The sequence below is a fragment of the Ascidiella aspersa genome, chromosome 6 (assembly GCF_963924565.1).
Source record: "Ascidiella aspersa chromosome 6, kaAscAspe10.2, whole genome shotgun sequence".
In the NCBI taxonomy this organism is placed as follows: domain Eukaryota; kingdom Metazoa; phylum Chordata; class Ascidiacea; order Phlebobranchia; family Ascidiidae; genus Ascidiella; species Ascidiella aspersa.
Window position 1 is genome coordinate 5806658 of NC_139452.1, and position 16733 is coordinate 5823390.

Genomic DNA, 16733 nt, shown 5'->3' on the forward strand with positions numbered 1-16733 from the left:
AGCATACCTCAAGCTTTTTGTGTAAATGAATTAGGTCAAGTCAAGTTATTTTACCATAAGTTTGTATTATTTTTTAAAGTAAAAATTGTTTACAAAATGCATAAAATCGTTTACAAAATTTGCCAAAAGAATGTATCGATATTTTATGTTTTTGCTTTTTGCTTCTTTTGGCGTCCAAAATATTAGGGAGAAGTTTTGTAATTTAGACAAGCCATCTCAACCGTTAGGCCGCAGCCTGTTAACTTAATCTCTTTTGCCTAAAAATTAGTTTAATTCGTTTTAAAAAAAGGCAATCGATTTTTAAACCTGGTATTTCAATCTAAACATTTTCTTGCTAAACTGTTTTTCTTTTAAATTTCGATTTATAAACGTAAGACTGTCGCTTCGCCTTGCTTTGTGTATCAGACACCAATAAGCTGCACTTATATTGCTACGACCTAGCCTAAAAGTTGATTTCTAACCCAGGCTGGTTGAAGCTCAAAGCTTTACGCTCCAGTAACTACGAGTGCAGCCATTAACCAAAGCCTGAAAAACTGGCCGTTAAAGATGACAAACAAGTACAACCACTGCTGGCTGAAAAGCATTTTGCACGCTATGTTGTCTATCGTGCTGCTGATGGAGAGCGTTAAAATATGCCCCATTTCGCCGGTTTTGCGGCATTTTAACGATTTAAAGTTTTCTTTCCTTGGGTTTTTGTGTTTACATATTTTAGAGCTTTACCAGCCGCAAGGAGGTGTTTATTGCCAAAATTTTCTTAATCTTCGAAACGCCTTATCGTGTTTATCGGATATTTATAAGAAAACAGGTTGTTGCAAAAACTTCTTCGAACTTCTTAAATTTGGAAATTGTGTTTAAATCGTTTTTCGAGAATGAAATGACAGTAAGGCGTAGTTTCATTTTTCAACCTTACCGTATTTGTTAATTAATTTACTAAGTATCAACGGAAGAAAAAGCGTCACTTAGGTTTACATTGTTCTTACAAAAACCCAAGTGATTTTTCACTGCCCTTGTAATATCACATGTTTAATGTTATTTGACGTTACAAACTTATTAAAAGTGCTTCTCAGCGTTTTATAAAAAGACATTTTTAAATGCGTTTTTTTGCACCTTTTTGACCAATTAACCCTAAAAACTAAGGATACTGGAACAATATTGGCAATGGTTCAGATAGGAAAAGAGAATTTTTTTTAGGTATACACTCAATGCATTCAAATATTTTAAAATAGTTCTAATGCAACGTGCTTCATAAACACAGAGATGGTGTATTGATCTGTCATACATCTCTTTTAGAAATATGCCTCTCAAGTTTTCAACAAATGTCATTTGGTGGAAATGCAAAACCTAAGAAGCCTTAGATTGGCTTTTTAGATCGCGTGATGTTTTGCTCCTTTGCTTATCGGATGCTCGTTTATTCGGGATTGAACGACTTCTGCCAAGAGTCCTTGATTTTTATCCATGAAGTATTTGAAGATTTCATCGGCTCGAAACTGTCTTCCCTTTGTGTTGTGAATGTACTTTATAACATCGGCAAGCAGTTTACCAGCATCCGCTAAACACATATTATATTTTCAGGGATAGGTTTAAAGTTATACACTTATACAGTAAATTTGTCAACCTTTCATTATTTGTTGCTACTTTTAATAAGCTCTTTTTGTGCCCCCTCTACCTTTAGAACAATATGTTACAGGGAAGTAAGCACGAAAACCACAAATAGCCTATGTGTTTAACTGGCAAATAATTAAAATATTATATTCCTGTGGCCCCTGAAGACCACTGGGTGAGCGATCATGCTTGATGCGATAGGATAACCCATTGAAGCAAATCAAGGTTCGACCTACTGTATTTTGTCTTCTTAAGGTTGTCAAGGTGCTCTTCTGGTAATTTGTAGTCTTTTGCCATTTGCATGGCGAATTCCTTGCATATGTAAACTCCTTCGTCAATTTGGAAGATCTCAGTCAGACAGCTTTGAATCCGAACGACTGAAAAGATACTTAGTGATCATAAGTCGCCATGTAATGTTAAAGTCATTTTTGTTTTGTTTAACGTGGCTGCAACACATTTCACCAAGCATACACTTAGGCTTCAGTATGGTTTTGAGAAGTTTAATTACCATTATCAATTGCCAACCAGCTATTTTTTAAAGAAACGTTTTATATGTAGAATTCCCGTATTTGATAGCCAATCATAGTTGAAATTTCTATACTAATTTGGTAGCAGGTAGGCAGCGATACTACCCTAGTATCGAACAAGTTCCACTATTACCGTTTAGCTTCGGGTATTTAGGGAAAAAATTAAAACAAAAAAATGGGAAAAATTAGAAAAAAAAAAAAAAAATGGGAAAATTAAATGTTAAAAACCGCAATTTAACCGCCACTTGAGTTAAAGAATTTTCGGGTATCGGCTACGATCCGATATTTTGTAGGATATTCTTACTAGTGAAGTTGTTTTCCGAATCTCTCAACGCATTAGGGTCGCATACAGCAGCAGCAGCAGACATTGTCCTTCTGTTGTCGTTGAAATGTGTTGGGCCGAGGAGGAATGGCTTTGTGTTGCTCGTTTTTCCTTGATAGAAGTCGGGGTCGAAAGCCTTACCATCGCTGGTGTCGTCTACCTCCTTGTCGTAGTTGCATTCGATCGACGAAAGACGTTCTGTCGGTTCTTCGATCTGGAAATTTGTTTTAGTCCAACAGTTCGCCATATGCTTTCCGTGATTACAACGCGCGTGATACTCCGATAACTATAACAGATAAAATTATTTGGGATATATTCCGCTGACAATAAAATGTTAACAAAAGCTTCTTGCTTTAAGACTTGATAATAAATAGACCGGAAAACAAAGAAAAGTATAACATCGTTTCTTAAAATTTGCAAAAATAAATACATTTAGCCCATAGGCATTTTCAGTTTTTTTTTTCTAATTGAGTCTTATTTATTTGAATGAAAAACTAAGGATGTTTAATTTGGCGAAATATATATTTCTGCAAATTTTAAAAAACACCTTTATGCTTTAAGTGGCCTATCTGTTTTTACTAAACAGTTTATATATTACAAAATAGGTTTTAAATGTATTTTAAATTAAATCAACGCTCCCTTTAGGTCTAGCTCTGTTTATTATTTGTGAGTTTTTCCAGTTATAACTAGACTATATGATTTTACTAAACAGTCTATACATTACAAAATGGGTTTTGATTAGTTTTTAAATCAACGCTAACTCCAGCATTGTTTAATATTTGTGAGTTTCTCCAGTTAGTACCCTGTCGCGGTCATGCTAGGACAATATGTGAAATAATCAAAACTCAAACCAACCGTCGTGGGGCTCGTAGGAGATCCAAGGCTTTCAGTGTTCTCGTTCAACAATATGCCGCTTTCCACGCTGTTCACCTTTATTCGATGTAATCACACAGTAAGGGTAGAATATTTGCCAATTTAAAGTAATGCGCCATTAAACTTCTAGGAAACCCTGTTGGGATGTCAAAACGAAGGGTTATTTCCAGATACGACGAAGTAGTAACTATGGTTTATGTTAGCAAATCTGGCCTAGGTTATTCACACAAAATTTAAGACCTCCGAAGAAAATAGTTTGGTCCTATAATCCAGCGTTACTGTTACGCTTAAACAGCATGGTAAATATTAACTGCCGGTTTGTAATAGTGCGTTTATCTGCTTGGGCTAGCTATTTGCCCTTTATTTGAAATATTTTCTTATTTTAAAAGAAAAACGGTGTGGCTGTTTATAATATCGATTGATCGAGTTTCGCAAACGTATAGTGTAACGTTTACTTGTGTATAACACAGTGGTTCTCAAACTTTTTTAAAAAAATTACGCAACGGTCCCCCCAAATTTTTTTAAATTGCTCACGGTCCCTTGAAAAAATAAACATATAAACACAAAATAACACGCTGTTTTAAATGGTATCAAAATGGGACGGGTGCACTTGCTTCTTTGCTATCAGCTCGGCTTTGTTAACCTCTAACGAATCACGTTATTTAAGTAAAGCAATCATGGACAGTTTTAAAACCGTTACCGTACAGCTCACAGTGGCAACGCAGCAGCTGTAAAAACGTAATTCCCATTAGCACAATGCAACACTATGACGTCACAAGGCACAATTTAACTCGAAGCGTACAATAACGTGAATAAACAACTAATCAGCTTGTTTGGAAAAGTAAGTTGCCTGAAAATTTTAATGCATAGAAAAATTTCTTCTTTAGGAGTGTCATGTTGATTTTTGTAAGGTGCTTCGCGGTCCCACAAAATTGTCTCGCGGACCCCAAAAGGACCGCGGACCTCAGTTTGAGAACCACTGGACTATAACAGCAAGCAAATGTTGTATTAAATAGCCAATAGTGTGTATAAACGCAAGCGTTGTTGTGTGTATAGTAACAAGCAAATGTTGTAATAAATAGCCAATAGCAATGTTTTTTTTGGTTGAAATAGGTATTGTTCAGTGATATAATACACCCATTAAGCCACGCCATACTTGTAAATCAAGGTTGGTGCGGGGAGGTTGTGAAAATAAATCATGTTCGTTGCTGCTTGTGTCAATGCTGCTGTCCGGTGTTCCACTATTAGTAGAACAATCTCCGGCTGGCAATGTCGGCGACATTGGCTGTGTTTCTTTAAGGTTACATTCCTCAGTTTTTTCCTTGGGTTTTGTGTTTTTCTAGATAGAAAACAACAGTGAATGAAAAACAACTAGGCCATGAAAAGTTAAATCAACAAACAATTAAACTCCAAGTTTAAAATCACGATTACAACCAGGTACCACAATCAGATCCATTCTAAGGAACTGACGATTCCCGTATTGGCGAAATATATATTCCTTTTAAAAATGTCTGATCCTGGTTTCTCTTGAATTTTTAAAATTTGAGTTTTGCAGTTTGTTTGTTTACTAAAGTAAATGAAAAACAACTGGGCCATGAAAACTTGAACATTTTCTGTAATCTAGCCTCGAGGAAGCACTAATCAACAGCTACGGAAATCTTATAATATACTGGGTGCCTATAGAAATATTATCATTGATATTTCGAGTCTGGCTTTAGCTTGCATTACAGTCAGCGGTGGAATTCAATTTTTTTGTCAGCCGGTTGTATCACAAAAGTCGGCTAATATATTTCAGCCGGTTCTGTTACGAAAGTCTATTTTCCGTAAAATAATTGAAGTAGTTGCAAAAACAGGATGCAACCCCAGGTTCAAGCAAATGTTGACAACTGCGAACCGGCTGAATCCCATCAGGGCCATCACTGCTAACAGCCTCACTAAAAAGCAGCAGTCGTCTCCTGACTTGTACTTATGACGCAACAATTAAATTTTCGCCAAACCATCACAAAGGAAAAATGACTACAATTATAAAAAATAACACAATGTATGACCGTTAGGTGCGATCATTGCACATTTTGAAAAAAACAAACACGTAAGCTACTTGGATCTCAAAAAATCAATGTATGAAATCAGATGCAAAAATCCATTGACAGTAACCAGTAATGCTAACCGGTTCGCTGATCTCATAAAATTCCGCGAGACGGTTCTATAGAACCGGTGCGAACCGGATGAATCCGACCACTGATTACAGTCCCTTTAGGGCCAGGCCAACTGATTTTCGGTAGGTTTTTTGAAGGCGCACCGTTGAAAATAAAGGGTTATATCTAAGGTTTGCAAAGTGTGGTTCAGACATGACTTTGTGCACTTAAGTCACCCTTTAAAAATTATAATGACTGGACTTGAATTAAGTATATTGGGAAAAATGATTTGACTTGTCTTAAGTCTTTAGGACAAATGCCTTGGGTTAAAATAAAATGTTTTCATCGAGAATTAAAAAACAAAATTGGTTTATTTATCTTAATTTTTCTACATAAAATACATTGCTTGCTTTGTATTGTGTTATTGTTTTTCGTTTGAGTTACTACTTGTAATCAAGCGAGTTTCCCAATTTTAGTATTTTAACGTTTAATTTTATTACAAGGACTTGAATTGCTCTAATTATCACTTGAATGGCACTTTACTTAAGTTCAAAAAGATTTCGACTTTAGTTATTTTACGAATGACGTAACTGGAACTTAAAATTTTAAATGACTTGTTTACGTCACTGGCAGTCTGGCAGACACTTATGTCTGAAACAAAAAAATGAGATATAAAGCGAAAATATAATATTCATGACCCCCCACGTTGGAAATGTAAACAGTCCATAAACATCTAATAACACTTCAAATTTAGAAAAATATATCTGGTAATTGTCAACGAAACGCATAATGCTGCCTCACGTTTTCAGTTGGTCTAGGCTGTGCTGGTAAAACTTCTGGTTGGGGGTTGCTGGTGTTCAAAGAACTGTCGTTGGTAACGCAATCTCCATCTGGTAACGTAGCCTTGGTTTCTGCTGGCTCATCGGCATCTGTTCGCATGTTGACCACCATCTTTAAATATTAAAAATTATTATGTGTTAAAACAGCAGGAAGACAAATTGATGTTTTAATGCAGGGGTTCTTAAACTTTTTTTACCGCGGACCCCTAAAATTTTTTTTGCTTTGCATGGACCCCGGTAGACAAGAAATGCTCCAAAATGACGTCACCAATTGACGTCACAATACAAATAGACTTCATGACTTTGTTATTTCGGTCCGAAAAATGTGAAAGTTAAATGGAGTCTAACTATACATTCAGTGCAAAACCGTTTAATTTTGAATTAAAGTGTTTTATTTTAAAATTTAATTACTTTAGGTATACACTAGTTCTTTAATTAGGCCTTCATGGACCCCCTAATATCAGTTCACGGACCCCCAAGGGGTCCATTGTCCCCAGTTTAAGAACCCCTGTTTTAATGTCTTAATTGAACAGTTTTTGTAAACGGTAACCGAACTGACATTTGCAGTCATCGTATCAAAAAAGTCTCGTGACTCAATTGTTTGCTAACACTGAAGCATAACATATTTTGACTTAAATACCATAAGTTACAAATATGGACACAACTGCATTTCGTTCCTGGAAATTATTTTTAAGATATTTGTTGTTGGCAAATAGCCGTTACTTAACTTTCAGTCAATCACAACCAAACTTATACATTAATATACACCCAAAAAGCAATTCTAGCATTAAATTAAATGCGAGATATTACAGTTTGCGTTGGTTGCTATTCTTAAAGACACAGCGTCCCTTTTTTTTGCTAATGTCTTATTTTTGCTAATGTGTTATTTAAACCAAGTCTGGTTGAAAAGTGGTTGAACCATTCCCACATAAAAAAGTTTGCGAGGAAACAGCAAAAGATTACATGAAGAAAACTTACACTTTCCTTACGAATTTCCGGTTGTATCTCTTTTTTGCTCTTGCCGTCATCAAGTCTATCGCTTTTGTTGCGCGAATTCCCCTTTTCCGGTAAAAGTTTTTCTTCTTCCTCCATAGAGTCGTTGTGATGTTGATCTTGTGTAGTCCTATCATTTTTCTAAATTAAATGCCAAACAGTTATATACGCTTTCATGCTTCAATCAAAGTTTTGAAACGTTATCACTCTCCACAACAAAGATAGCTTGTATTTTGTAAGCTATACCTCTCTATTTTCGTTTTTCTCTTTAGGCATGCCGTCATGGAAAGTTTTCTGTCGTTGATTGTGATTTTCTTCTAAAATAGTTTCCATTTCCACATTATTTGTCTTTCTCCTTTTTTTCAAACACTTCAAAAAATGTGAAGAACTTATGAAGGCAAGGTCGAAATTTTGTTTGTCGAAGAGCTGAAATTGCTTACCTTTTTTACTAATCGCCAGATGAGAAACATTATAACACCCAAAAGAATCGTGACCAGCACCGCTAAAAAAATCATAATGCAATAATATAAGTTTAACAGTATGGCACCACACAATGATTTATTTTACAATGTATAAAAAAACATATGGATTTATCTGTTAGTCATTTCTAAAGTATCAATTGGGTTAAATAAAGTAAACTTGTTTTTTTGATTCTCGAAATGTTTATAATTGTCAGGTAAATCACTAACACGTGTTCCAGCGGTTTATCTTAAAAGATTTTTGGTGGCTTAATTCTTCCTGGCATATGCACAACACTTTACGAAGCTTTCATAGACTCGGTCTACCATATTTTCAGAACCCAAAAAGAGGACATTTTTTTGCCGGCAAGTAAAACGAAAGTAGAATTGTTACGTTTGAGTTTGTTGATTTTTTATACTATTTTGGGGATGTTCGGTTATTTTAGGATTCTCGGCTACGAAGAGAAAATCCTACGTTTTAAAGTGAATAATCACTCACCTTTGCTTTATTAATGGGCCTTTTTACATGTGAGGTTCGGTTGCAATTTTCTTAGCGCAATGTTTGCAATAACATTTAGGAAGGTAGGGCTGGTAGGGAAATTTGTCAGAAAACCTTTTTTAAACCAGCAATTCAGCATGCTTTGTGGCTACAGTTTTTTCTTGGAAATAAATACAACGTCTCGCCTAAAAGTCCTGTTGAAAGTATAAGTAACTAACTTGAAATGCGAAAAAAAGGACAATTTGGCATTTTTGAGCGTCCTCGTAGGACCATTCACTTTTCTTGAGAAAAGAGGACAAATCCTCCTAAAAGAGGACATATGGTAGGCCTATTATAGGCGCATGTGTAATTACATTTATATGGATAGTGGCGGATGCTTTTGTGTTTGAGGGGTATGAAAAACACAACAAATTCATGAGTATCATGTTTAAATCGCCCAACTTTTTATTTAGAGTAAACGTAGCGTATGGCAATCGAGATAAGTTGACCAAAAATTAATAGACCTTTACCTGACATAAGGACAGACAAGATATAGTTGCACGTAGACCAAGTTTGCGCCTAACGCAATAATAACAAATAGTAGCCTACGTTTCTATTGATAATTTTAAAGTGAAGTTAGTTAGGATACAATTACAAAAAAATAAATGCTTTTAATAGATTAATTTAGTAGTTCATATTTGGAAGACGTGAAACATTCTCGCAAAGCGCGGAAAAAAATGTATTGGATTAGTTTCGAAAATTGTGGGAGAGTTGCTATGATACACACGGTACATTTAGGCAGAAATACGGGTAAATATATAAATATCGAAATAAGATTCGCAGGAACCGCGAAGCAGTTTTGAATTTACGTACACTATAAAGGTAAAATAGGTAAAAAGTATCATAAATCTGCGTTGGATCTGCCCCTGATGATGGAGCGTATTATTTTACTTACCAATAACTATCATCAGCGTGTTACTTGAAGAATCACCTCCACGCTTTCCGATATTTGACAACTCGAGACTGTTTAAAAGCACAAATTCATTATTGTCAACGTTTTACAAGGGAAAGGTATGAGATAAATTAAAAAAATCATATATGAGGATATTTGTATTGACGTAATTAGATAACAGTTCAACAAAACTTTGTTGTAGTGGCTGAAGTTTTGCTCTCATTTTTTGAGGCAAAACTTAGTAACAAACCAAATTAACCACATTATCTTCTTAACAAAACAAGGAACAAACTACATGAAAAGTTTTGCAACTTTCGGCTATTAAAATTGTGTCACTTTAACGAATGCCTAATTTATTTGTTTTCCTTACAACCAGTGTTGTAATAACTTAATTCAGTGACTAGCCTTAATGTCAGTCTCTAAATGGACTTAAGTCTCTGTTTTCAAATGACGTGACTTGACTTAAGTATTTTGGGAAAAATGACTTGACTTGACTTTACAGTCTCTTGAACAAATGACTTGACTTGCTTTGACTTGTTTACAACACTACTTATACAACATAACGAACCTGGTAGTTTGTCCAGAAGTTTTATGCTTTATTGTCGTTGTTATGGTTGTTGTTATTGTGGCTACTTTTGTTGTTGTTGTAGGTTTGCTTGGATAAGGGATACACTCGGTTTGTACATGTGCCGTTTTATCCAAAAAGGTGCCATCTTCACAGATTTCGCACACTGTTGTGTTGTACTTTTTCTTTCTGTAACGGAATTGGGGATTGAAAGTTACATTAATGTTAACTGCATCGCAAACCTTTGTTGACCAATGAGTTCAGTGCAACACAGTATTACAAAACTCAGTTTGTCTTTTATCAAATCCCATCGGCATTTTTACTTTTTTTATTTAATTGAACAGGGTTGGGATGCTGTCTTTTATCTTTTTTTTCGTGTAACGTCGGCCAATCTCCGGTATAGGCGATTCCTGTTATATTACTTTACAGCCGTTTGAAAACCTATTAAGGTGTTTACTGGGCCTCTTCAAAACTAGCTTGTCGGATTATTGACCCATCCTGTTTTGGTATCGTTTTTTACCCTCGTGAAATGTAAAAGTCTCATGTAAAGCTGCAATGTAATCAACACGGTGGTGGTCAAAGGACACCCAGTCGTTGGAAATAGATTCTTAGCAATCAACAATTACAAGATATCGTTTCGGTGAAGCGTTATAATAAACACTCCCAATGTTTGTTAAGGTTTGAGAAAACAAACAAGTGCGCTAATGAACTGATGAACTGAAGAGAGGCATTCCGAGACGACGCCAAACAAAGACGGGAAAAGCTCGATTTCACTTTGTGTAGCGCAAAATAGTAAAGAGAAATTCCACTTTGGCCTGTCTGCCATTCGCGCACGTTTGGAGATGCCCTGAGGCCTACACTGTTTCATAAGCTTACACCTTTATAAAATAGGTCAAATAGCTACATAACATATGTCAAACTGTCCGTTTTCGACAAATATTATTGTAGATGACACTGTCCGCTTTTGAAGCAACTAATATTGTAGATGAACCAACATTAGGTATATCATAGAAGTAAATGGACTGATGTATGCTGACAAATGTTGGTGCACAGTCGAAAGAAAATGTCATAACAAAATCATGCAAGTCGTTCAATCTTTAATGTGCTGTATATCAGTCACACAAAGCGCTAATAACTTGAATTGACTTACAAATGACTTCACTTCATTCTTTCAGGCTAAATGGCTTTACTTCACTACAGTCATTCATACAAACATCTTGACTTGGACTTCAGACATTTACGCAAAGACCTTACTTGAATTAAGGTGATTTGGTGAAGTATAGTTGAGTAAAATTGAGTTATTTAGGCCATATATTTAATGTAATAAAATATCAAATTGCTATTTAGTTCAATTTTTGGTGTTTGCGAACTATCGATCAGAAGTAACCCCGTCCACCAGTTTTTTCAAGATATATTTGTTTTTGATGACAATGCTGTGACACGGATTTGACTTGCTTTGTCAGTGACCTGAACTCAGACTTGACGTGACTCAAAATGGACTTCAGCTCATTTGCGAATGGCTTGGCTGGGAATCACTTTAAAATGTGTTGTTTACAACACTGCAATAATCCACAACAATATTTCTTGTTTTTAGCCTTCTACATAAAAGTTTGTTGTGATGGACCGACGAAAAGCGTTAAACAAAGCATTTATAAAAAAAACATACATTGCAGTTTTTGTATACTTTTCTTCATTACACTAAAAATGAAACAACCTATTTGTCCACAAATGTCGATGAAATGATTTCTTCGAAATGCATTACGTCTAAGTAAATGTACTTACATACAGGGTCGAACGTATTTGTATCCCGAGGGGCATCCACAACATAAATGCTCCTCTCCAACCCGCCGCAGTTTCCATCCTTCCGGAGTTGCTCTGATGTTAGGACAAGGGTCGTTGTCGTCTTCTGCAACAGCTGAAACCTGTTCCCATGAATTAAAAAAAAAAATATGTCACACTTAAAATAATTAACTGTCATTGTCAAACGGATTGCGGTAAAGATATTTGGAAAACCTTCATGGATATCAATAAACTTTGGAACAAAAACAAACCAAACCCTGAACCTAATTCTAAGTTCTGTACCACGCTACCTGCGAAGAGAACGCCGGTTTTTCTTAGTAATTTTTTGAAAATAGTAAAGTCATATATCCATATACTATGTTTGGGTCACGGCATGTCAGATATGTCTATATTTGCTAGAGTCTCTGGCGATTAAACAGCGCAAACCGGACTTTAACGTTGGTACCACCTCGGTACCATTGTATCTCTTTAACACATAGTGCTACTAACTGACCTATGTATGACCCTTTTTCCCGGTTACTTTTGCCGGATATGTGGGATTTTGGTTTAAGATGTCGGGGCTAAACACGTGAGACTTGACTTACTCGGTTTTTCTGGCTGAAGCGGACTGGGACTTGCCTTTACTTTACCGCTCGAAGTTAGACTCGAGAGTCGAGTTGTTAACGCGAAAAATCTAACGCTAGTAATCTTTGCCCCAAATTTTTTCTGTGTAAATTCTCTCCGTACTTACCCCGCGCGCAACTATAAAGGCACTTAGGATGAATGATGCGTAGAGAAACAGCACTGCTGGTTGTATTCTTGACGCCATATTTTAACTTGCAATTTCAAAATGTAGTGAAAATCATATCCCTTACTGAAGATTCATCTAAATAAAGAATCATTTAAATAATGGAAAGCACTTTATGTTAGTTATAAAACTGGAATAAAAACTTGAATGGCACAATACAAAAATGACAGAGTAAGTAATACTGAAATATCACGTGCACAAAACAAAACAAACCCTGACCCTTACTCTAACTCTAACTCTTGTACAATGTTGGCTGTGTAATCAACAATATACGTATTCTCTAAAACTGACAAAGCTGAAGCGCCATGTAATTTAGAAACATTTAGAAAAGATGGTGTGGTTGATAAAGCATCACCTGCCAGCAATAACATTAGCAACTAACAGTTGACGACGAGAGAGAGTTAGTTATCCATTTACCGGCACGTTTTCGTGTGATGGTAATCACCTCTCTGACGTTGCTGTTTAAAGAGCCTCCACATGCTATGTATGGTTCCAGTTGATTTACTTTTATACGGCAAAGGCATTTACGTTAGCTGTCTCATTCAGTTTCGCTTGGCTGATTCGCTGCAGGTTGTCTGAGGCTTACAATCCAGCCGTCTCAAGTGTTTGTCCACACTTTAACAAAAGACGAACGTTTAGCGCAGCGTTGTTTGCTCGGCTTGCGATGATAAACTATTTGTGCCTCTAGTATTGCTTGCTATAAAGCTAGTTTCTTCATGCATCTTCACAAAAAGCTTCTCAACCTAAACACAGTTTTCCTAAGTGTCTCAGGACATCGCGAAACGATTACCCTTTCTTGACTGGTCGTTCTGATGATTCTCGTTTTTACTCCTTCCTAGCAAGGCTATTCCTTGAAATACCCCAACAGCGAAAGATTTTAATTGAAAAGGGTATATTTACCCACCATCCATATACCAGACCGAATAACAAAACTTTGGTTTATTTTTTCACTGCTTTTGAAATTGTGTCCAAATTAGTTTTGAAACACACTCACAGTTTCTCGATGACAGCGTGGTGCTGCCTAACTGACTGTACTTCGAGACCGCAAATTTTGAGTACTAACTGCTAATTGCCTTATTTATGTAGTTACATAAGTAGGCTATATTGCTTGAAACGGTTGAATAAATGTAAAAGTTTAGGGCCGTTTTTATCATTGCAAAACATAAGGCCACTTTTTATCATTGCAAAACAAGCTGTTGTTCGGCAGTGTTTTATTTTTAGCTAGGCTTCATGTAACTATCTGGATTTCGAAATGCTGTCGTCTAAGGTCTAAATATCGATTTAGATAGCATCTGAATTAAGTCGTTATTACCCCTTTGCCATATAAACTAGCTTCCATGTAATTGAAAACTTAAGATTTAAGTCTCTTCTAACTGGCAGCCATATCATACAACCTTTTTACATCTCTAGTCACGCGACTGAACACTCTGGACCTCAAACCGCACATAGGAGTTTTTAGTCGCGGGACAATGGTAGGGGAATCACCGGGCGGTAAATTACGCTGAGCGATAACCCTGCACACCGACGAAACGACTTTTACTTGCTGGAAACAACATGTTTTTTTCAAGGTTGTCAACAAGTTATTTATAAAATCCCGGGCAAGTCTTATTGAACAACTGCCAAGTCATGCCATGGGCGACAAAAGTGTTAACACTGTTAAAACTGGTTATCTACTAATATCCTGGACAATAGTTCGCATGGCGAAATTGGAATCAGTAACGAACAAGCTGTATTTAAAGGAAATTAAAGTTTTCTTTACAAAAATGAAGTCCAATTGAAGGGTAAGAATGAATTCATTAAGACCAAAATTGTTTTTTTCGGGAAAACATTCGTATTTATTTTCTTGCCCTTTCCTTGCGTGAGGTGCATACTTCTACCAATGCTTAAAAACAACATTTTTGCTACTGAGAAATTTTGGACCCAATACATGCTTCTTACAAACTAGCTTAGAATTAAAATAACCGAGGTTTTAATTTAATTATAGATATATACATATATAGTCAAGGCAAGTCATTTGGCCAAAAGAATTAAGTTGATTCGTATAAAAACAATGGCTTAAGTCACAACAACACTGATGTACTTTTTCATATGTTTGAGATATCTTTCTCAGAACCAATTTCAATAAGTCTAGTCAATTTCACCTACTGTAGTCGGCGACTCATCCAATCCTAACGGTGACCAAAGTTTGGGTGGCGACCCCTAGGTTGAGAAACAGTGCTCTACAAGCTGCATTTACCCAACCGCCCACGCACGGCTTTGTGGTTCAGTGCGCACTAAGCCACCTGCTCGCTATCCAACCAAACGTTAGGCCCACGCCTTGTCAGGTTGAGTTTATCATGACGTCATTCGTTTGCGGAAATTCCCGACATTGCGAAACGCGCTTCGAGCGAACTTCGGCGGTTGCGCATTTTGTAGCGAGAGCCTTCAGCAGCGATTTTATCATAAAATTGTTGTCCTATACTTAGTATTTTTGTTCCAATACCAATGTCATTTGTTTATTAACAAAATTCGGTCGTCTGTACCGATATCAAATAATGGGCACTCTTTCACTATTGTACGTGAAAAGTTATGCAAAGAAACAAATAATAATACCGCATACCACAACGCATATTATTTGGGTTAGGGTGCGGGTTAGCGTTAGTTAAATATCAATATAACCAGGTATTAAAACGTCTGTGCCGCGAGACCATGTCAGGGGTGCCGCGACGTCCCCGTATGTGTGTTACTTGTGTTTTTTAATTGTACTTTGCACAGCAGATTATAACGAAAATGATGCATCAAGGCAGACATTTTAACTCTATGCAATAATCAATGTAAACTTTCCTTAATTTATAAAACCATGAACTATTACGTTCAATCGCCGGAAGTCAAATTTTAAAACATCTTTGTAACTAACTCAATAACAGGAGTATAAATTTTCAGCAAATGATTTCTAACCACGATATAATTAAATCTAAAATCGTCGAAAAAAATGGCTAAACCTGACGGAATAAACCTAAAGTTGATGGAAATCAGGCCTAAATTGACAATAATGCCTAAAAATGTAACGAGAGGGTATGGAATGATCGGGGGTCATCAGTTTGACATTGGATGTCAACGTTTCGGCATTCTGCTTTGAACGGCGATTACGGCGCTGTTAAGTCGCCGCTGTTTTAGCATTGGGTTGTTTCCCCTGTTTGGGGTAAGTGGTGGGTAGTGAGTGGGGTTAAATATTAAGTTAGGGTTGGGATTGAGGAGTTCGTGAGGAATTTAGGGGTTGGGTTTGAGGTTAGGTAAAAGGTTGTATAGGCCTTATTCCGAAATTTAGGTCTAATTTCGACAGGTTAGGACTTATTCCGATTTAGACGATATTATACGACTATGGGTATTAGTCCTATTTCGGTCTTATTCCGAACTGTGTTTTATTTCGACGTTGAGTTTGTTCTAATTTCGGTCTTATGGCTGAAGTCCTTTTGGCCGTCTTAACATATTTTAAAAGACCGTAAAACCGTAAATTCAGAAGATAAAAGAATGTAAAACGTCAAATTTTCGGCGCGTTAATCGTAAATTATTCTCTGGACAACCTGCTATTATGCTTTTGTAGTCTATTGTCAATCGTCATATATTTCGTAGGTGTGCCGCCGATTTTGTTTACCTGTGTGGGTGTGCCGCAAGTGAAAAAAGGTTGCGGAGCACTGCTCTAGAGTCTAGACCACGGACGTGCAACCTTTCATACTGCCCGGCCAAATATGTGTATTCGGATTAGACCACGGGCCACTTGCAATGTCTCGTCGTCTATACCTGTTATGGCAGTGGTCGGCAAACTTTTTGTTGCGGCACAAAGTACCCTTTTCAGAGCTACTTAAAGGCCCACTACGTAAAACCACTACGAAAACAGTGGGGATATTTGGTTTCAAGGTGAAATATTCTACGGCGCTTAATGGCCAAAACAATGCCATATCATAATGTAAAATATACTATAAAAGAAGAATATAGGAAAAATTTACATAGAGTTAAAGTTGGCAAAAAATATAGTTCTCACAAGACCACGTTTGGCACGTTGGTCTTTCCAAGCTGAGCCAATTTAAAACATTATATGCCACACCAATTGTTAAAATAAATTGCAATGAATGTACGGCTATCATGGGGCCAACAATACGGTACATGATAAGACCAAGCTATTCGAAATTAACTCGCGGTCCATAGTTGGCCTACCACTGTGTTAGTGACTTCCACAAAAAAATTGCTCACACACGTACGTTGAACCGCACAATGCCACCTTAAAAGCGACGAATTTTCTCAGCTGTGGAAACTTATTTAGATCGAGATGTTCGCGGTAAAAAACTACTTTTTAGCTGCGCAGAGAGAAATTTGTTTCTGTTTTTACAACTCACATGAATATTGAATATAAAACAATTACATT

The 16733-nt window shown here is 36.5% G+C and overlaps 1 protein-coding gene across 1 annotated transcript; it reads right to left on the reverse strand.

Annotated features, from left to right (window-relative positions):
* Nucleotides 1-1325: 1325 nt before the first annotated feature.
* On the reverse strand, nucleotides 1326-12665 carry LOC146139346 (uncharacterized). The gene is made up of 11 exons (XM_083391737.1): nucleotides 12275-12665; nucleotides 11527-11666; nucleotides 9748-9933; nucleotides 9183-9250; nucleotides 7732-7793; nucleotides 7538-7660; nucleotides 7277-7432; nucleotides 3307-3381; nucleotides 2434-2665; nucleotides 1839-1979; nucleotides 1326-1549 (listed from the first exon to the last, which is right to left on the reverse strand). The coding sequence occupies exons 1-11, from the start codon at nucleotides 12350-12352 to the stop codon at nucleotides 1365-1367; spliced, it is 1446 nt and encodes a 481-aa protein (XP_083247863.1). The 5' UTR covers nucleotides 12353-12665; the 3' UTR covers nucleotides 1326-1364.
* Between the last annotated feature and the right edge of the window lie 4068 nt (nucleotides 12666-16733).